We start from the raw sequence: 23,650 nt of genomic DNA, 5'->3' as shown, positions 1-23,650 counted from the left end.
CCTTTCAGATGAAAGTTTAAGTATTATTCTTTTCTACATTGATTGGTAATTTTTATTAAAATGTAAATGTTATTCAGCTTGAAGTCAAAGAAATTTTTTACAATTATATTATTTTAAACATGATAAAAATAAAAAAGCAAGCTTTTTGTCTCAAATTTCAAATGAATAATCATGTTAAAATTTCTGAAATTAAATTAATAAAAACAATGATAATAATATACTTAAAATTTTGAGATAAACTTTAAAATCAGCGTTAAAAGAAAATTGCTTCTGATATCCTGAATGATTAAAATAACCAAATTTTTAATATATTATTAAAATATTTCTTTATCTCAAAAATGACCTGTTTATTTGCAATTATAATTTAATTTCATCAGAACATAGTAGCTCTAAAAGAAAGCTTTTTGAAAAATTAAAAAAGTAGTTTTGACTATTAGATACGAAAAATATTAAAAAATGTGAAAATATCGTCGTACATTCCAGTACAGCTGAGAAGAGGAGGAAAGAAAAGGGGGGAGTGTCAAGACATGGATCAGGTCTTCTCCCCAGATGGCGTATTCTGGCGTTCCACAACCTTTTCATATTTGACAATCTGGCCACGGAAATAAAATTTAAAAATATCCGGTCTTCTGCCTACTCAACTTTATGATAGCAGACAAGTCTTACTTTTTGACTGTGTTTGGAAAAAATTGTTTTGATGACTAATTTGTTATGAATTCATACCGCTGTTTTTACTAACAAGTAAAAAGTACTATAAATTTAGATACAAAACTATTAAATTTACCATGTCTGCTGTTGGTATTGATTTTGGTAATGAAAACTGTTACGTTGCTGTAGCTAGAGCTGGAGGAATCGAAATAGTTACTAACGAGTATAGTCAGCGTGCGACACCGTAAGTATAAATGGGTGAATTCCATTTTAAACAAAACCAATATATTTCATTGAGGTCAACTTTTTTAGTTGTTAATATCCTAGTGTTTTATTAACTGTTTGTCACATTAATAACTCTTGTTAGCTACGAAATTTCTCATCATTTGTTTTGTGAAAAGTATTATAATATCATTATATTCTGTTATCGTATTATGTGTAGTTTTTTTAATTTCATATTATAATTTTTGGGTTTCAAAAACCATACCGTTATTTGAAATGCAGGTCGGAGTCTACTTCGAAATCAAAGAGATAATAGTTCTTCCTTTGATATTGTTTTATCTAGCAGTTTATATTTTGCTATGAATTTAAAGTCAATAAACTAGATTTTCCTTCAAATTGTTAGTATTTGTATTTATAATAATTTAAATTCTTATCATATTTACGAGCATTTGAGATATTGTTATTAAAATATTGTTATATTCTACCTAGGGCTATGATAATTAAATAGTCAATAAGAAAAACCACTTTCTCTGATTTTAGGGAATCCTGGGCATAGTGCTTAATTAATCATTTTTTTTTTATTAAAGTATAAGCTAAATACCTTGATCAGAAAGAATGGATATTTTGCTATCTATTCCTACTTTACCCCACCTGACATAACCTTCTATATTTGATTATCAATAATGGTACTTAGGCCAAAATAATTACCCAGGTTTGGTGATTTCTGGGCAGTTACACGTAAGTAATAGGAAGAAAAAAAAATCTAAGGGAATCAACTAAAGTTTACAATATATTTTATTTTTTAAGCAATTTTGCAAAATTTTAAACCCTTTTGGGCTTAAATGATATTTATTGGTGCGAACAGTTACCAATATAGAAATGTCTCCTTTACAGATTTATTAACAGGTCGCCTTCATGTTAGAATTGTGAAGGAACACATTTGGACTTTTCCATAATTTCTCTTGTTATATGCATTGTATCAATGCAGTGTTTTCACTACAACGCGAGAATCTCGCATATTTTCTTTATTTTCTCGCAATAAAAAATTATTAACGCGAGAAGTTTGTAAACTCTATTAATCAATTTCAAAATGCACGAATTTTGAAAAAAATTTCGTCTTAGGCCATTTTGAATAAAATCCGTTTCACTTTTCTTCCTTGATCTTTCATTATTTTGAACATAGGTCCTTGTTATCTAGCTTCCCTATTTACAAGTATTGTTCAGAACCAATGCTAACAGAACACCCCCCGAACCACGGAACCCCTTTCAGAACACATTTCTATGCAACCACGTGTTCACCGTAGGTAAGGTTTCTTCATGTAAGATGTTTTCATTTTTTGTGCTTGAATGTAAGATGGACAAATACCTTGTTAAGGCGACATCTTCTACTCTGTAACAGACAAATGAAAATTAAACAAATGTTGGTAGAACCGGTCAGAACTAAACAAATACGGATATTTTTCAGTCAAATAAATATAATAGCTGATGAAAAAGTAAATATAGAACATTTTCCATATGATGATGCAGCAAAAATATTCAATTAGAAGATGTTAAAAATGTATTATAATTTAAAAAAAAAAATTTCCCGAGCCTATTCGTGTTTTTTTAATTTTTAGAAATCTCACTTAAATTTTGGTAATCTCACCCTGTTTTTGAGAAAGGGTGAGAAATTCTCTCCCATTTTTTTTCTGTAATGAAAACACTGCAATGCACATCAAATTACATATGTGATTTTTATTTTGAATTGTAAAATATTTATGCTGAATAACAGAGAATGTGCCTTTATTGTTTATGCAAGTAAAACTTGGCAAATTTTAATAGTTATATGAAATGGTGAATCTGAAATATGGTTACTCTTGTTATCTACAAAGAACATGAAGTAATAAAATATTATGAACTATGTAAAAAAATATTATTTTAAATTATTTCAAGTAGGTAATTAAGGACAACTTAAATGGCAGCCGTAAAAAAAGTTTTAAATCCATACACATTTATTACGAGAAATTTATGGTTACTCTTGTTATAAAAGATTGGTAACCCTTGTTACATTTCTGTTTAGAAAATTGGATAAGAAATTTACCAAGCACATTATAAGTGTAAATATTGTAAAAAAAACAAGTAAAATTTTAATAGGAATTGGTAGTTTGTAATTGGCATTGAAAATTTTGGTGTTAAAAATACTATTTTCAAGATCACTTTGAAGAAAAAGGAAATAGGAACATATGAAAAATTCATCCAGTTTAGTTTTTGTTGTACATTTTACTAAAAATGATGTAGAATATGCCAATTTAATATGAAGAAAAAATTCCATCCACATTCTACTTAGCCTATTTCTTTATGCCAATAAGTCATTGAAAAAAATTTTTTTTTAACTTGTAGACCTCTTATGTTTTATTTTTATTTTTTTTAAAAAACATTAACAGTATGAAATGTTTGACTTTATATTTTATTACACAATTATCAGTTTTGTTATACGGTTGAACCTGTTTCTCTCGAACCTCTTTATCTCGAAAACCTCTACATTTCAAAATTTCTGAAATTCTCTACATTTACTGTCAAAATACAATGTATTTTCCATGTTTTTTCAAAACCTGCGTTTCTCAAATTTCTAATACTAGAGCGCAAATGTCAAAACTTTCTTTATCTGTAGAACTTGTAGACAGAGATAAATTTCGTGAACCCACAGGAAGTAGGAATGAACAAGTTGGGGGTATTTCTTGGAATTTCAATCACTATCTTTAACTATACAATGATTCTGGCAGTAACTGAGGGGTTAACTTTTTAACATAAATAAGAAAGCTAAGAGTAAAAATTCATTTTCATCTCAAAATTGTAACCAATGGATTAAAGGATAGTTAAGAATTTTAAAGTGAATTATAGAAAACATTTTTAACATTTTCTAATTTTTAAAGTATTGAATATTTTTGCTGCATCATCATATGCAAAATGTTCTACATCTACTTTTTCATCAGCTATTCTCATTAGGTTGCTCAAATCAGTGTCGTTTTGATCGTTTCTACCCACGTTTGTTTCATTTTCATTTGTCCGTTTCGGAGTAGAAGATATTGCCTTTACAAGGTATTTGTCCATCTTACATTAATGGGCAAAAAATTTGAACTTCTTACATGGAGAAACCTTAACTACGGTAAACACGTGGTTGCAGAGAAATGCGTTCTGAAAGAGGTTTCGTGGTTCCGAGGGATGGTGTTCTGTTGTTCTTAAAGGTTCTGAACAATACTGGTAAATAGGGAAGCTAGATAATGGGCAGATGTTGAAAATAATGAAAGATCCAGGAAGAAAAATGTAACGGATTTTATTCTAAATGGCGCAGTGAGAAATTATTTTCAAAATGCGAGAAATTCGCGAATTTTGAAATTGGCTTTTAAAATACGCGAATTTCTCGCGGTAATAATTTTTTAATGCGAGAAAAGAAAAAAATATGCGAGATTCTCGCGCTGTAGTGAAAACACTGCTATGTTAAAAAAATTTATGTAAATAGATGTATATGGCATAATTAATTTAAAGAAATGCCTGTATTTTTCTACTAAAAACAATTAAAGCACTTTAAATAGAATTTCTTAATTAAATTTAATATTTTTTAAGTACCTGTATTACTCAAAACCTCTATCTCAAATTTTTCACCTTTCCTGTGAGATTCGAGATAAATAGGTGCGATTGTATTCTTCGAGATCAATATGGTTTTCGACAAAGTGTTCCTTGTGATGCCAACTGCAATAGCCATGGGGGGGGGGGGAATGGATTATTAACTTTAAAATTAAAAAAAAAAATTATTTTTGACCCGGGTTGGCAACAAGTTATACCATTTAACTATGTCTTCTTCTGTGATGTTATCTTTTTAAGTTTCTTGCAGACTGCTATCAGAAGTGACCAAAATTTAGCCATTATTACTATGTCGAAATCTTCCAGTTCTTTTTTTTTCTTCATTACACTAAGTACCATTATTGAACTTAATGCTGGAAATTAATGAAATTCAAATTCAATAAAATTGAAATTATGCCACAATTATTTTAAGTGCCATTGTGTTGTTTTCAAACTTGTAATTCTTCGGAATAATTTTACTCTTTAATTTGGTTATATTGAATTTAAAAATGTTTGCTAAATCATTTCTCCTAACTGCTTCAAACATGCATTTCTACAAAATTGTATGTTTGTTCAAATGTAAACTTTGTGGAAACTTTTTCTACATTTTTACTTAAAAAAGTATTTATTTTTTATGTATATTGTAAAATATTTCTGTATAAAAAAAAAATTCATTTGTAAATTATTAATTTTTTTTTTTTTTCAATTTAAAAAAAAAGGCGGGAGTGTTTCAGTTTTGTTTTTAAACTTGTGCTGTTCAGGAAAAATGTTTGATAAATCATATCTGCCTTAAAAATGCATTTCCACAAGATAAGAAAGCATTAAAAATATGACAGCTTACACTTTTTCATTCAAGGCTGGATCAAACAGATTTTCTGACGTAAGCAAAAATTGTTTTGGCATCTCACTCCTTATGAATAAACAGGATAAATTAGAATAGAAAATTAAATTTACTTTTTAATTTTATTAATAGCAGTATAAAAAGCTTAAGTAGTATGAAATAATGCAAATCAAAAGAGGAAGAAGAAATTGATAACCACAATAAAGTTTTCAGACATTTTGATGATTTCGTTTGCCTATAAAAGATGACCCAAATTGTTAAGGGCTTACTATTTGGTAAGGTATCCTGTTAGAAATGAAAGTGTGCTTATTTATTTGCATGTATGTAACTAATAAGCATGTACCCAAGGATATGGAGTTGGGTGAGTTTTGTTAAATTTTTGAAGCAAATGAGGCATAGATAATTAAATTTATTTGTCAAGCACTTGTGCATATCCAAGAGAAAGTGAGTGGATTTAATTTGCTTCAGTTCAATATTATCGGGAGTTGCCAAATATATGACAGGCTTCAATCTTCCACCTGGTATAGAATTTTAGTACATTTCAATGACAGCTCAATGCTTTAACTGCTGTGTCATTGCCGTTTTTGAATGAACACATATAATGCATTCATTATTTAACTTGGAAAAAAAATATATTAAGTTCAAACTTTAAAAAATAAATAAGTAACTTTCAAAAATAACTAACAGATACAACAAAATAAGTAAAGGGCTATTAATGAAGTTAATAACAATAAGTAACAGAAACAAAGTTCAATTTCATTCTGAAAATTAAAATTCAAAGAAAAAGAATATTTAGTAATACATTTAACTTAAAAATTAATCAACCAAGAAAAGAGTGGACACTCAGAATATTGAATAACTTTTGACCTGATAGACAGATTTTCAAGTACTAGGACTCAAGGGCTCTAGGTTCGAGGATCTAACCTTAAATATATACATACTAATTAAGCAGTGCACATGAAATTTTAATTTATGAAAACTTACTAATTTTTTCTAAAAAAAAAATGATTATCTCTTTTTTTTTTAGGTCATATGTTGCATTTGGACCAACATGTCGTGATTTGGGAACCTCTGCTAAAAATAAATTTGTCACCAATATAAAAAATACTGTGTGTAATTTTAAGCGTATCGTAGGATATAAATTTAAGGATCAACCTTTGCAGAATCAAATGTCTTACTTGCCTAATCCTCTTTATGAGTATCCTAATGGCAATGTTGGATTTGTGGTATGTATTATAGTTAATTGAAATGTTAAGTTTAATTAAATTTATATTTCATTAAGTTATTATAAATTGTTAATGAAAAGGTAACAATGTACCCATTAACATTAAATGCAATAGAAGATATATCCATATCTAGGACTGGGCGATATATTGCAAATATCGATTTAGCATTTACATCGTCATAGCTATCAGGCCCGTAGCCAGGGGAGATCGTCGGGATAAATCCCCCCTCCCCGAAATTCTGGGATTCAAACTTTTTAGTCTTTCTTTAAGCCTCACAGTAAAAAGAAAAACAAAAACTGTCGAATCAAACCTTTTATTAATTAACTTTATTAAGCATATTTCGGAATATTCCTTTTTGTCCTAAAAAAGTAATGGAAAAATTTTCTTCAAATCCCCGTCGCATGTCTTTGTAAACTTTGTTTACAAATTGATTATAATTATTATGTAATATTAATTGAAAAATAATTATTATGTAATATTTTTTAGTTACTAGTTTAACTTTTGAAAACAACAGAATAAACAATATTTGTTACAATGTTTTCCCCCTACTTTGCATGTCTGAAACCGTCCTTGCTTCTTACCATATCCCCCCCCCCCCCGAAAAAAATCCTGGCTACTGCCTTGATAGCTATATAATGGCTTACATTTCGAGGGATGTATTGGAACTTGGACTTCAGTCACGGATATAAGTAGACATTCACAATATGATGATTTTTCATGTGAGGATCCTTGCCTATGCTAATGCTATTACCATCCATGCTAAGGAAGACTATTTTAATTTAAACTAACTAGATGTTGATTTGCTCTTGCTACGAAGACTGTTCATTTTATGACGTTGCATTATTATTTAATGATCATCGAATGTACGACTTTATTTCCAGTGTGTAAGTCGACTCCATGATTTTCATAACATTTTAAGGGTTTAAAAATATAACCTTTCACTGATATATATGGTAAAGTAGTATATATTTTGAGCTAAGCAAGGTTTTTTAAAAGCTTTTAAACAAATTAAAAATTTTACCGAGCAAATACTTTTTTTTACTTGTTAATTTTTTCAAAAAATATTTTCCAAAGGTTTAGGAAATGTTCCTTGTTCAATCGAAGATGGGCATAGCAAAGTTATATAATGGCTTTTTAACACTAAACTAGCCATCCATTGAAAGTTTTCTCTTTTAAAGCAAAGTATCATGACTCTTAATAAACAGGATCAAGGCATTTCTGATGATCCCCTTTTTAGTTTGATATGTGGTTCAAGACTTTTTTTTTTTTAACCCTTTAGCCCTACTGGGACATATGTATCTCATCTAAAAAAAAAACAGTGAGACTCGTAAGTCTTGAAAGGATTAAAATAGGAATATTAAATGAAATATATATGAAGTATTTGAAATGTTAAAAATCTAATTCTTAATAATTAACTTCAATTTTTGGTTTGTTTTGATTGTTTTATTAGTTAAAAAATGAATTTTTTTTATTACAACAGCTTTTTAATAGTTTGAATCTCATTACTGTAAATGCATATTAATTTAAGTGTTGTTGAGACAAATTATGTAACTGTATTTTTTTGACATATTTAGCAATGTTTTTCTTTAAATAGATTTTCAAAATTATGTTACTGTCTCATTCATCTTTCAGGTGCAATATTTAAATAAAGAATCTAAGTTTACCTCAAATCAAATTGCTGCTATGCTTATAACTAAGCTAAAGTTGATTACAGAGACAGCTTATCAAAACAAAGTTAAAGATTGTGTTATTTCAGTAAGTATTTATTTTTTACATTAACTATTTTATTCATATTTGTAGTAAGATATCCAAATATTTCAATTAGGAATTATCTTAATCATTTAGTAAATATAAGCAGAAGCAAAACTATGTACATTTAGTTAAAATACTATCCTTAAATTTGACAGCCAAGAAGGTGGATTGATTGATTCTATTAACTAATAAGCAACCTCCTCCAGCAATATCCTATTTGACAGTTTGCAATTGTGAAGTGAACCATGCTTATTTTAAATTCAGTTCACATTTTTGAATTTAATTTCTAGAAATTTCTTAATAGAAATTTAGACAGCCTCAAATAATGATATTTGATGTCTAGGATAACAAATTATGAAACTGGTTACAAAATGAAAAAGTCACACTCTTTATTACATTCAAATTACAAAACATAAAATTAAATTGAGAAGAAAATACAAAAAGTAAACTATCTTTGAATGTATATGTTGATGATTACTGATATTTTTTGCATATTTGGTTATTTAACATTAGCAAAATCTTTTTATTTTTCCTTAACACATATTACCAAAATAGTGCTGTATCTATAATGAAAAATATAGAATGTCTCTCTTCAAGTACTTTGTGAAAAAATTATGATAATGTATTAAAATGACTAAACAAAATGCGTGAAGGAAAAAAAAAGCGGGACAATTAAATAACTTTTGATCTAATAATCAGATATTTATATACAAACTTAGTGATTCAGATATAAATTAAACTTTTAGAAAATTTCTTCCGATGTATTTGTAAAATAATATTTTTCTTGATTTTCTTTTTCTATTCCATCTTGATGACCACCCACTACTACTACAGTTCACTCAGATTAAAAATAAGTTAATGTGTGTGTTTAATGCAGTTTCATTTTGTAGAATGTTCTAGTATTTTGAGGAATTATCCCAATGCATTCACTTCTAGATACTTTTTCAAGTGAGTTAGGATTTATTGTGCATTCCTCATATAATTTTTTCTTTTATTAACGTTACTTAAAACTACATAAATTGTATCTTGCGGTTTTGTTTTACTAAATCATTAATGAACATAAATGTAATTCAAATGTTTTTATTGACAATGAATCTAAGTAGTGTAGCTAATTTTTTGTGCTCCTTTTAATGACTTTAACGTAGTATTACTTATTCATGTTTATTTTCTTTGTTCAGGTACCTTCTTTTTTTGGAGATGCCGAGAGAAGAGCTATGTTGGATGTTTGTCGTATTGCGAATGTTAATGTTTTAAGACTTTTAAATGAAACAACTGCAGGTTAGTCTTAATAAAAAAATTTTATGAATACTATTATTGAATTTAAACAACAGTTTACTTTTATATAACTATGTACATGAACGTCAACTACGACTAGGACAGGGTTGGCGAACTAGTGGCACACGTGCCATTTATGTCGCGCTACAAAATATTTCGGGCACGCCCCCGATCGCAATTGCTATTTCACTATTGTTATTACACAAATGTATGAAGCACTATGAAGCATTTGTAACAATTAAATTGAAATTCACAAGAAACAAACAAAATAATAAACAATTATTATTAAAAAAAATTAACAATTCTAAAAAAACAATTAATAACCATAAAAAACAAGCCACAATAAACAACTAGCAAAAAAAATTAACAGTCCTGCTTAAATTAACATCTTACAACCTAACATAAGTTATTTGTCATCTAATCTGTAACAACAAAAGTCATACTGATGTTACTTTAAGTTTAATTACGTATATAATCGTGATAGGTATCACGCATCACAAAGTCAAAATTATTTGACGGCACGTTTATGACCTCATTAAACAATTTTTTAGAAAAAATGGCACGTTGGTGTATAAAGGTTTACCACCTCTGGACTAGGAGATAAGATTTTGAATTCTATGAAAGTGTCAAAAACTGCTATAAATTTGTCTAGTTATCGTTTTTTTTTTTTTAATTTCAAATCATATCAGTAACATTATAAGTGATATAACTATTACATTGAAAAAAAAATTGGGGGGAAAAACGGAGCTACCTATAATGGGAGGACAATTAAAAATATACCATCAAAATTCATCTTAAACAAATATTTCTGAAGATCTTAATCTTAAAAATGTGGATATCTGCAAAATAGCAGTTAAAAATCAATGAATGGCTGGATTAATTCTAAAAATATCTACATCAGATGATGCACCATTAAAAGAAAACATTTCAATATCTGAAAGAATCAACACTTCTCGATTATTCGCATTCACATCGAGATTTGTCGTGTCAGCCAAGCGTATTTCTCTATTTGATAAGCCATGATGAAAGAATCAATGAATCACTGTTCACTTATGATTGAAGAAAATGCTCTTCGGTGTCTGATTGGAACAATGCTCTTCATCCTGTGTGCAGTCATGGATGTAAAGAATACATCAGAAAGAATTGTACGCATTGTGGGAAAATCATAATTTCTGATGTTCAAAAAAAAAAAGAAAAACTCCTATATTATTACATAGCATTGATATTATCTGATGTATTGACCAAATTCTAATGTCAACTTCAATTATATCTTCATTGAGTTTAAATAATCAATCAGCTTATTGTTTTTTTATATTCCTTACGTAATATTAATAATGTATATTAAATATTAAGAAAAAACAGCGGAAATAGCTTAAATTGTCAATTTCTAAATGACAGGAAAATATTCTTCATAGTTTTAAGTTTTTTTTAAAAATTTTTTACTTCATTTTGAAATATTTATTTGCATTCTTTATTTTAATTCAAATTCTGTTTGGAACGTTTCTCTAAAGGCTGTATGTCTTTCATTTTTTAAAAAGAAATATTGTATAGCAATGAGTTTGAATCTTTAAATATGTAGGCTTAATTAAACTTTGATAAATGAAGAGAAATCTTAGGATTTAAGGGAAAGTATAATGACAAGAAAAATCTTAATATAATTTTTTTTATTTATTTTGTTCTACTGAGAGTAAGACTTTAATCTCGTAACTGTGTGTAGTTATTTTTTAATTTAATTTTGATATTGATACTTTAATAGAATTAAGTAATTTCTTCTTTTCTCACAACAAAATTGAACTATGCAAAGAAAGCTTAAAAAGTAGCAATACCATAAATCTAAAAATCAACCTTGTGTGGGCCTTGCTAGATCTCGGGGGGTTTAAAATAAGGGAAAAAGCTTAGTGCCAAATATTTTATTAGTATACATATAGCACACGGACAAACAAACTTAAATTTAATTAAGAAAAGAAAAAATAAGTGTAAGGTCCATTCGGTTCAAAGTCTGAGCATTCACTGGCTTGCATGTGGTGGCGCTGTTATAGCTTAGCGATGTGGTTGCTACATTTGCATTTTTTTAATATTGTCTAGTTAAACTTTATTCATGAAAAAAGAAATGGAATTTATAATTTATGTATAAAAAAATAGTAAAAGTTGTATATAATTTATGTATACATACATTATCAGACGTGCCAACTCTCCCGCATTTTGCGGGAGTCTCCCGAATTTTGAGTTATTCTCCCGCCCTCCGGAATTGATTTGAAAAACTCCCGAATTTTACTGCGATCGACGGCCAAACTCAAAATTACCTAATTTTTCCGCGAGTGCGAAGGTAAGTTTTTCTTTCAGCTTGAATTCCATCCCCTCTTATCAAACTACCATCTGCCTGAAGCGTAGCTGAACATGCTTTATTTCCCCCCCTCTTCAACGTTACCTCTTAACACTCCTATTTCACCCGCCCCCTTACACTGGGAGCGGGTGAAATCTTCCTCTTCTTTCGTGTGGAGTTGAATGCAATGACGTCACATGTCGTTATCGAGTGACGTCCGTTCAGGAGTGGGGAAACTCGTACTCTCGATAGTTGGAATTGATATTGTATCTTGCTGTTTTTATAGTTTTTAATGCGTATTTTTCCACGGTTGGCAACAAGCTCGTAAACTAGCAACGTGATATCAATTATTCGTTTAGTCTTCGTATATTTAAAAAAAAATTTCAAGGATGTCTTAAGTCGAAACGGAAGTATGGATCAATTTCAACAAATCATGTACCAATGACTTTAGCAAGACTTAATTGCGGAGAGCTAAGTCTGCAACTCTTTTTTTCATGCATACAGTAGAGAACCATTTATCTGGTATCCAGATAATCCGGAAAAAAAATTTGCTCGGTTCTCCCGCCATTTTGAACTACAACGATATGGAAAAAAAAAGCGGAAACAGGACTAATCCTTGAAGTTGAGTAGAGGAAAATGTGAGGAAGGGAAGAATTTTTTTCCCCGTTTACCCAGAGAAACGTCATTTCTTCCGCGACCTTGAAGATTTTAGATCTTTATTCTCTTTTAGGTCGTTAAACTCAAAGGAGTGGCATGATTTCGTTTGCTAGTTTGATTTACGAGGGGGTGGGGAAAATGCATTGCACATGCATATCAGTGAACAGAAGATGAAAGAGAAAAATATATTTATCTATTTGACATCGATTAATAAAAATAAAATGTTTTTCTTTTGAATAAATTCTGATTCTTTGGAAGTGCGGTATCATTCGCAAGTTTTTCTTGATGTGGAATCACACCTGCTTTAATTAAAAATCGCGTTTTTATAATAAAAAAAAAAAAAGGAGAATTGTTTATTAATTTAAGCATACAATTATTTTATGAAGCAGATTGCAGTTTCGTTTTTCTGATTCCACTACGTTTTTTTTCTTCTTTTTCCTGATAAATTTTGCACTCAATAAAATTATTTGTATTACCAAATTTTTTCATTAGTTTTTTTTTTTTTTTTTTTTTAAAGTCCGTTGATCTTGCCTTGTTCTAGGTTTTAATATTTATGCTAGTGCCGTTTTTTAACTATCGTTTCGGTTCGATAATTTTCAAGTGTTGTTTTTATTTAGATTAATAGGTTTTCCTTTTATTTTCGCCCCCCCCCATGAAATATATTGCGTTATTTAATCATTGGTTTTGTTTATTAGTTGATTTAGGAATCTTAATTATTTTTTAAACTTGTTTTTCTTGTCTAAACTTGCAAATTTTTTTATTCTTTTAAATTTTATTTTTCTACAATTTTTTTCCTTTTTAGATTAAGGAGTGCTTTTCTTTTTTCTCTTACTTTAAAATGTGTTTACATTTTTTACTTGTAATTTGGGTTTGATAAAACATCGATTAACGACACTTTTTTGTCGATCCAGGAAACCGGGAAATTAAGACATCCGGGATAGCGATGGTCCCGAGCATCCCGTATAATTGGTTCTTTATTGTACAGACATTAGTATTGAATTGGTTTTTTAAAATAAAATACTTATTCAATTTGTTTATTTTTTAAAAGTTTTTGTGTATATTTATTACAGTGTCAAGGGTTTTTGAATAATGTTTTATTAAGGAAATGGTATTTATTTAAAGAGTATCTACCTAATATAGTTTTGTGTTGCTAAATCTGTGTTTAATTATTTTATTTCCATTTAATATTTTTAAACAATTATTGCTCTATTAGTGTGTAAAATTTCTTGCTTTCTTATATTTAATAAATTTTTTACTTAAAATTCCTTAGAAGTGCCAAATGTTGCATACCATGCACCTTTTTTTACCCCTCCTGAAATCTCCTGAATTCTTGTTAGGGAAACTCCTGAATGTTAATTTTGCTAGGTTGGCACGTCTGCATTATATATACACAGACACACACACCACAAGTTAGTATAACCATGTCATAGTATTATATGTATTGCACTTAGTAAATATGTAGTACATGATTTCATTTCATTATTATGTAGACATCACTAATTTGCTCACTTATCGTTTATATTTATCTTGCCATTCTACAATCTTAGAGTGAGTGAAAAATTTAAAACATACAGTTTAATATCTTCCTTTGAAGAACGAAATCTAACTTTGATTGAAGGTCGATTTCTTTCGCTCTCATTAGACATGTTCTGAAATTTAAAAAATTTCTCTACGCATCATATCAGACTAATTTTCAATATTTAAGTACATTTTTTGTCAGCGTAACTTTTAAAATTTATACGTTTCTTGAGTTTAGATTTAAAATAGTTAAAGAAAATAATAAAAGGAATGAGTAATGTGTACATGAGAATATGCACAAAGTATGTAATGTCAACTGGATATATTAGTAAAATGTATTTTTAATTGTTTATATCTCGATTTAGGTGGTTCTTTTGTAATGAAACATTTATCCTCTTGCAACTTTTTGTAATGAAACATTTATCACAATATCTTATAAATTTGGCCATCATGATTGTTTTCATTTACTTAGATACCATACCAATATTCATTACCAATATTCCCCGTACCAAAATATTTTGATATTTTACTTATCATAGTTAATAATAGTGATTTAATAAAGAAAAAATCAATGCATTTTTAGTACATTTCAAATTTGTATGTTATTTCTATTAAAAAGTAGTGAAACTATTTTGTTATTGTAGCTGCTCTAGCCTATGGGTTTTACCGTCAAGATGTAAATGATAGTAAGCCAAAGAAAGTTGTATTTATTGATATTGGACATAGTGCTGTTCAAGCATCTCTGTGTGATATTTATTTAGGAAAGTTACAGGTAAACTGTTATGCAGCTTTTTTATCTCAAGATATCTGGGTATTAAGTTATTCTAAGTAATGTTATATCGATAGTAATATCGATATCTCAATTTTTTTTCTCTATAGTTTAATGCATAAAACTATTTTGTAAATATTGATTTTTTGCTGTTTGAGATGAATTTCAATTGGTTATGATTACGTTATAAATAAGTTTGATATGATTTTATTTAATATTTGTGTGAATATATGTATATTTGTGTGTGAAAGGGGGCAGGGGGCATGATTAATGACAGATCCAATTAAATACTCAAAAGATAAAACTTGCTTATATTTTGAAAAGAAAAAAAATGTTGCATCATGCATTTTGCACCCTCTTTTTTTGTTGTGCAAGTAAGAATCATCTAATTTAATTTTCTAAGGGAAATGTTCGATAAAGTTTTAGTTTGACTTTCTTCCACCTTTGCCACTGTATGATCCAGATAACAAAAGATATCTGATTCAATAACATATTTCTAAATGACATAACTACTACTCTCTTCATCTAATTGTATCCATATTTCTCTAAGTACAGTAGTCTTCACTTAATATAATCACAGGTAGTGTTATCAGTCACTTCACTCACTAAAATCACTCTCTCCTCCATTCATCTGAATTGTCTTTCTATGATCAATGCGCCATGTTATGTAATTTTATTTATTTCTTCGAAAATCAGCTTAATTGCCAAATAAATATTCACTGAGTGTTTGGCAAGAACCTATTATTTTCTTTCCCTGTGCCATTATTGGAATATCCCTGTAGTTGTTACACTAACAGAATGAGAAGTTTGCTAGATTGTTATGGGGAAAATATAGATGATGGAACAACCATTCCGATGAATTGAAAAAATTATGATTATGCATAATTTATAAATGTGCTTCTTAGGAAAAATTGTAATTTTTAAATGGTACATGATTTTTTTTAACTATGCGTAATTTTTTCCCAACTGAATATATGTGGTATAGACTGATAAAGGTAAATTGATCTTATTTTGTTATTAATCAGTAATGTGTTTACAAGCATTATGTCCTCAAAATATTAGTGGAGACTGCTGTATATGTATTGTCGTTATTATAAAATAAAGGCTTAAAATCTTATGTTTTTTACCTTGAAAGCATCCAACAACAGAATTAGTGCCTTCTTTTTATGGTCAATGTAAAGTTGGCAATTTTGGATTTTTTTTTTAAAGCAGGCTATCACTAACTGAATATTTTGATAGTTTCAAAAATTAGTTAAAAAATAATATTATAAAACAAGTTAAAGTAAAAAAAAAAAAAAAAATATTTTTTTTAAAACTCCTCTATATAAAGTAAGTAAAAAATAATAATTTTTTTTTACTATTTTTCTTTATTTTGTTATTAATGTCTAATGCTTGTTGTAATAAAAAACATAAATAGAAATATGGTGCTGTTCTGAATTTTAAATTTTATTTTTCAGTTTATTTTATCACTTTTTTTGTTGCTATCAGTATAAACTAATTTTTGCTGTATATTTCTATTTATGATTCCAATAATTTCAAATACTTTGTTTATAAATTTATTTAATGTGCATTATTTCTGAGCTGATAAGTGACTCATCATTTTGCATTTCTGCAAGTTCTTCTTGATACTACATATTTGACATATATCAGACAAATCCACTAACATTGACCGCATCATCCATGTTAAAAAATCAATTTGTTTTAAATCAGAAAATATTTCTTGTAAATCAACCGAAAGAATTTTCAGATGATCGACAATAACAAGTAATGCGGTATCATTTACTTCACATTTTTGGAGCCAATGAAACTGTTTTTGTTGTTAATATATTTCTGACATAACTCAATAAGGGTAATGAAACCAAATATCTTCGCTTTTGCATCAAACAGAGTTCCATTTGTTCCTTGAAGTTGCTCATTTAATATATTTAGTTTTTCAAAGGAGTTCACGTTGGGAGTTATTACTGACAAATGCTTTACGATCGACTGTTAACAGATACTTCACTTCAGTTTTGTCGCCTAAAAAATCGCTAAGTCACGTAATATTTATTAGCCTTAATTATTCAAGAATTTGCTTTTTTCTTTCAATGTTGGCACCGAAATCTAACATTGCATTTAAATGGCCGGAGCAAAAGGGTTAAACTCGTGTCCAGTCAATTTTCGAATTGCCCCCCTTAACAATCAAATTGCCCCCCAGTGGGGAGTGGGGCCCCACGTTGGGAAACACTGGTATAAACTAATTTTTGCTGTATATTTTTATTTATGATTCTGATAATTTCAAATACTTTGTTTATAAATTTATTTAATGTGCATTATTTCTAAGCATATTTTATGCTTAAATCTTCAACATGTTAAAATAAATGACAAAGTATAGTTTTATTTTTCCTGTTCATAAATCTTTACTAAAACTACCTTTACCTCACTATTAAGATATTTTTGGTCTTTTTTTATCATTCCATTACTTTAGAAATATTTTGTTTTAGTTGAAGAAATATATTACCTTAAATTTTTCATGCTTTATAATAAAATTTAAATTGGTTCAAATGAAACAAAAATTCTTTTTATAAGTAAATTGATACTTATACACTAAACTGCTCATTAATGAGATTAAATAATGCTGAAGTATGACACTTCGACATAACATATAGACTTTGACTGTTGACAATAATAACTTTCCCTGAGCTGCAGTGGCTCATACGAATTCTGCTCCTGAATCGCACCAATCTCAGTGCTATTGTGAAATATCTTTATTGATGAACGGATGATAGGTTGTAGTTTTCTTGACATCAAGCTAACAGTGTTAGATTTTTGTGATTTTTCCTCTCCATGTAATATAAATGTGGGTTAGTTCCATCAAAAAGTCTTCTATGAAGGCTAGTTTGTCCCATTGCTTTATCCAGGGGTTCCTTTGTCTTCTGAGTTGGGTTCTAAACTATAAAGCTTTGGAGCTGAACAGTAATAGTCTTAAACTATTCAACTCTGGTTATAAAATAAAATAACTTTTCCTGATTTGGTATAGTAGTATTGCTTTTACTGGGTATACACAGTGCCCTCAACTGAGCAGTGCTTCATAATTTACTGAACATTGTCTATTTATAACTCAGTAGTGCTCTTCAATGACATTTTTAAATAAAAAATTTTAGGATAAAAATTCTTCCATAGGTGCTGTGTTCAACTTCTGACCAATGTGTTGGTGGCAGAGACTTTGATAATTGTATGGTTCGTCATTTCAGTGAAGAATTTAAGCAAAAATATAACCTGAATGTTTTAGGCAATCGAAGAGCTATAGTTCGACTCCTTCAAGAATGTGAAAAACTAAAAAAGCAACTAAGTGCCAATCCTCAAGCATTGCCATTAAATATTGAATGTTTTATGGAAGACAAAGATGTTAGCAGTAGCATGGGAAGGTATATATCAATATTATTAGTAACCATAAGCACTGTATATCATCAATAAACTTTCATTCAATAAATTAAATGAAAAAATAATGAAATCTGCAGTTTATATTATTACTTTATAATTTTCTGGACATTAATAAGTAAGAATAGAGCAAAAAGAAAAAAAAAATTACTAAATTAATGTTTCTTATAAATAAATGCCTTTTTTTTAACAGGTATATTTTTTTACAAAATGTTCAATTATTTCCTTGCTGTTCTTTTCAGGGATAAATTTGAAGAAATTTGTGCTGATTTATTTGTTAGAATAGAGGCTGTTTTCCAACGTTTGTTAGCTGAAGCTCGTATGTATACTCTTATTAATGCATTTGTTAAATTAATTATGCTTTATAACTTTGCATATAAAATTAAATGTTTATTTGAAGTTTTTGGAAATAAGTATATTTTTACACATTCAGTTAAAATTTATACAACTTAACTTTTGAGAACATTTAATTTCCTTAATTAGTTAGAAATTTAAGTTTTTAACTGTGTGTATAATATTTTTAATTTAATTAAAAAATAGAATTTGTAATGTTCTTTAATATATTTTGTGAGAGTAATTATTGTTCTCGTATAATTTGAGGAAAGTCTTTACTTCAGTTCAGCATTCATACTGGTTGTTGAAGCTGTTTCTAAAATCTCATTCTTTTGATTTATATTAATTAGTGTTTGCTACATTTTTCTATGAAAATAAATATTTTTTTTTAAGTTTAAAGGCATTTTATAAGTTTATTGTATATTTATGGATTAAATGACTGTTAAAATAAATCTTTTGGATTTAAAAAAAATTGTTGTTAAACATAGATTTAAATTTTAAAATCTTTCATAAACCATTTCTATTTATACTATTATTGATGACTCATATTCAGGTAATGTTTATTTGACTACTCACTAAAGACTTCAAAAACTATTAGAACAGATATTCAACAGCAGGGGTGTCAAACTCAAAAGCACACTTGGGCTAAATAAACAATGCTTAACTTTAGGTGGGCCTAAAAAAAAAAACAGTTAAGAAAAAAATCAGTGTTTACAGAAACAAATATTTTAATTTTGAATAGTACATTGTAATAAGCATATCTAAAGTAAAACTATTGTTTGACATCTCTTCTCTGCTACTATCTTTCCTGTCTCGGGAGAAATTTTATTGGCCGAGACTACTTTCAAAATTGACCCAACGAGAGCTATTAATATGGTTTCGGAAGGGAGATTTATTTTCATTCATAACAGAAAAAAAATTTCTCGCACTGATAAGTACTTCCAAACATGGAAATAATTTCATATGCGAATTTTCGAGTATTTTCAAACCTTGCCGGTAAATATTTGTAAAATTCAGGCACACCCACTTCAATGAATTTTGTCTTCAAATTTGAGTCACACTGAATCTCAATTACTTCCATTTGCATATTACTGGGTACTGAGTCTATATTTATAGAGAAAATCGACGAAAACAAACAAAATTTGTCTTCCAAGGAATTAAAATCTTTAAACCTTGTTTCAAATTCTGTTCAAAGATTTGAAATTTTTTCTGCGTATTTTTGATACGATGCAGTATCCCTGGAATGGCAGGTGCCGCAAGTCAATTATAATTTTACATTTTCGCTCATACAATTTAAAATTATCGTTATAGTTTATAAGTAAAGTATATTATAATTTGATATGCTAGTTTTCTTTCTAATTCACATTTCTATTTTATTTTTACTTTGCGTTGGATATATTGACTGGGCCGCAAAAATATTCACCTCGGGCCGCATGCGGCCCATGGGCCGCGAGTTTGACACCCCTGTTCCACAGGAAGGAATTATTGAACTATTATATGAACAGTTTGGAGTGTAGAACATTAAAAAATTCTATGCAAAGCTGTGACTTGGTCTAGATATTTTGAACAAAAAGTCATTAGGCAGAAGGGTGCGATCTATGGCCACAAATTCTACTTCTGCCACACCCATACGTCATGCCTGTTTATAGGGTACACCCATTCATTCATCCACATATCATAATTTTGACCTGAATCAGAGAACAGTCAATCTCTAATTCAGTACCCCCTAGAGGTATTGATTTGTTATGGGAACTTGGAAGACTTCAAAGGTAGTATGAAGTAAAGAACAAAAAGTTGTTCTTTACTTCATATTACCTTTAGTTGGTCCATTTTTCATCTTTTAGTTCAAGAACTTTGTTTGCGTACATGCCAAATACTGTCTTTGTCAAACAGAAAGTTTTGTTGAATTTTTAGACACACCTAATAATTTTGATGATATCAAATCTCTAAATCTTCTAATACTTACATTTTTTTTTATCACAATTTTGTAAAGCACCAAAGTTTTTGGTGCTATTTAATTCTTTAATTGTCGTTGCATAAGAAACCATTTGATCTGAATAATCTATTCCACGCTTTACCATATACACTCTATAATAAAAAAATCGACGCACCAAGAAGCAATCATCCAATTGCTTTGAAATTTCGTATGCATGAATGTTTTGAACAGATCAGGCTGGAATGATGCTGACCGGTGATGTATAGTCTTAAGAGACGAATCCCGCTTCTAACTGTGTCCTGACGATCATCGAAGACGTGTTTGGAGACGCACAGGGCAGAGGGGGGATACTGCCTTAACTATTGCACGCCACACCGACCCTCAACAAGGCATTATGGTCTGGGGTGCCACTTCCTTTGACAGCCGTACCCCTTTGGTGGTCATTAGAGGTACACTTACTGCACAGCAGTACGTCGAGGACATCCTAAGACCTGTTTTGCTACTGTTCCTTTTGCAGCGCCCTGGGCTGGTTTTTCAGCAGGACAATGCCAAACCACATACAGCACGTGTTGCTATGAACTGGGTGCAAGTTTGTCAAACTCTTCCTTGACCTGCCAGATCACCAGATCTCTCTCCCATCGAGCATGTCTGGTATATGATGGGAAGGCGATTGCATCTCCCATGGAATGTTGATGACCTCGTTCGACAATTGCATCGAATTTGGCAGGAAATACTGCAAGAGACCATCTGGGAGCTTTATCGGTCTATGCCACGCCGTGTGTCAGCTTGTATCCAGGCTAGAGGCGGGTCAACAGCTTATTGAACTTGTTACTGTAACTCTGCAATAAATTATTCAATTGTTCTGAAATTTTAATCATTTACTATTCTGTACATTGTCTTCCTATCCACCAATTTTCTTTTCAATCGGACAACTCCTTCTTGGTGTGTCGATTTTTTTTGTTATAGAGTGTACATTTGAAAATCAACACATATAAACTAGCGCATTGCACTTTGTACAGCATGACCTGACGGAGATCTCATAGCAAATATACACATTAGTCAATGTGTTTAACCCAGATACTTTAGAATTTTTTAAAAGTTATTTTCTATTTGTGCTTTAAATGTAGTCTTAGACAAGTTTTAATTTTCTACATCCACTGTCACGATTAATTTCAATACAACTTCTGTTTTTTTTCTATTTTTCCAAAACAAATGCAAAGTAATTGTCACATGACTATAATCTTTTATAAAAGCAAAGCAACCAATATTTCATAATTAGTTAATTATACACAACAGAGATTTCTCTTAAATTCTATTAAATTTTTAAAATTTCTATTTTATCTTATGTAGCCAACTTTAAAGCGATCACTCCTCACATACTTAGCAGTATTTTATTCGTTGGTTTTTAGTTTCCCCAAATTAAATGATTACCTATTGAGAAAATTTTTTGCTTTTAAATTGATTTTCATTCAAATACAAACCAAATTTCAAAATTTTCCTGCTAACTTTAGTTATAACAATTTTAATATAATAAAAATAACAGCATTCTTAAAAGCTGTCTAAACAAAGCAGTTTCATAACACATGCAATTATCCTGGAAGTGATGAAATTCCCATAGAATTAACATAATAATTTCCTCATAAATTAATCCATCCACTGTAGTTTGCTTTGCTATAAAAAATCATTTTAGCAGTATTATTTGCTAATATTTAAAATGCAATAATTTCAGATATGTATGCTCGAGATATTACTGCCGTTGAATTAGTTGGTGGATCTACAAGAATTCCTGCTATCAAAAACATAATTCGTAAAGTGTTTGGCATGGAGGCTAGCACTACCCTAAATCTTGATGAAGCTGTTGCAAGAGGCTGTGCCCTTCAGGTAACAGGTTTAGTTTGTCTACATTTTCATGAATAAAAAATTCAAGGTTGCAGACCTAAAATCAAGGTACTTAAGCTTTATTTAATAATTTTTTAAACTATTTTTTTTTTAATTATTTGAAAAACATCAACTAGCAAGTAGGGAGAACCCTGCTGAGAACTGATTAATTTCAAAATTGAAGATTATGGAATAAAACACTTGTGAAAGCTGTTACAATTTTGCTGTTCTTTGTACAATTGTAAAAATTGGTTAAGTAATCTTTTTTTCCCCTCTGATTCTGGGAACCCACTAGGGATTTCTAATCCAAAAATAAATGATTTGGGAGCTCTGAATTTGATTTTTACATGGTTGCACAGTGTCATCTGAGATGCATTACAAATGGGTTTAATAAAGTAGACTTTTCGGAATCAAATGGGAACATTGAACCTCCTGAATGAAATTATATGGCTGTAGACTTCCAAAGTTGATAATGTGTATATCGACTACAACACACATCCCATTATTTTTCAATTACTTCGTTATCTGAATTTGTCTACTGCCAATGATAGTAATGAAAATGATGAAGAAAAGTAAAAAATATTGGAGTGTGTACCTGTAACTGTTCAAGAGTTTCAAAGCGTTTAAACTCTGAAACATTATTTATTGGCGAATGTAAACCAAAAAGCGTATTTGTATACAATTGTAAATATTGAGAATAAATATTTGGAATTATGTCTAAAAGCAAAAAAATATGGAAAGGTTACACATTTTTTCCAATATTTCATTTAGTAAGACTAAATCTTTGAAAAATATGCTTATATATATATATATTTGTATTTTCCCAATTTGCACATTTTTAAACGCTAGTCTGACTATTTTTTAGTGCATTTTTTAAATTAACTTATTATTCTTACAATAATCATTTAAATATACATTAATTCTAGTCTTGTTTCATTATATTTTATGTTTAATTTTCTGATTTAACAATTAGAATAAATCTCAAGATTGCCTGAGTACAATTACAGCCTAAGCTTTAAGTGAATAAACATCAGCTTTTGTTCGATAAAATGAGAGTTTTTCTTTATGAAACCTTTAAATTAAGTAATAATTTTTATGAATGGTTAAAATTAATCAAGTCATAAATTCTTCTCAGCTGGATGATTTTACGTTGCGCTTTATACGCAATGTTGTGTGTTGTGTAATCAGTGTGGGCCGAAAGCTTTCTGCCCACACTGATGTATAACTAAAAAATTTCTACAACACAGTCTTATTT

General features: G+C 29.2%; 1 protein-coding gene across 1 annotated transcript in view; it reads left to right on the top strand.

Annotated features, from left to right (window-relative positions):
- The first annotated feature begins 543 nt into the window (after nt 1-543).
- Nucleotides 544-23,650, top strand: part of LOC107448223 (heat shock 70 kDa protein 4L) — a 43,263-nt gene continuing 20,156 nt past the window's right edge. Inside the window, exons 1-8 of the mRNA XM_087164506.1 lie at nt 544-892; nt 6,339-6,537; nt 8,170-8,292; nt 9,468-9,567; nt 14,707-14,834; nt 17,991-18,235; nt 18,491-18,567; nt 22,247-22,398. Of these exons, the coding sequence (XP_087020632.1) occupies nt 786-892; nt 6,339-6,537; nt 8,170-8,292; nt 9,468-9,567; nt 14,707-14,834; nt 17,991-18,235; nt 18,491-18,567; nt 22,247-22,398 (1,131 nt within the window). The 5' untranslated portion in view covers nt 544-785. The remainder of the gene's footprint in view (nt 893-6,338; nt 6,538-8,169; nt 8,293-9,467; nt 9,568-14,706; nt 14,835-17,990; nt 18,236-18,490; nt 18,568-22,246; nt 22,399-23,650) is intronic.

The sequence above is a fragment of the Parasteatoda tepidariorum genome, chromosome 1 (genome assembly GCF_982258835.1).
Source record: "Parasteatoda tepidariorum strain Cologne lab strain chromosome 1, Ptep-v5.0, whole genome shotgun sequence".
NCBI lineage: Eukaryota > Metazoa > Arthropoda > Arachnida > Araneae > Theridiidae > Parasteatoda > Parasteatoda tepidariorum.
Note: the sequence above shows the minus strand (reverse complement) of the source record. Positions and strands in the feature narration are given on the sequence as shown.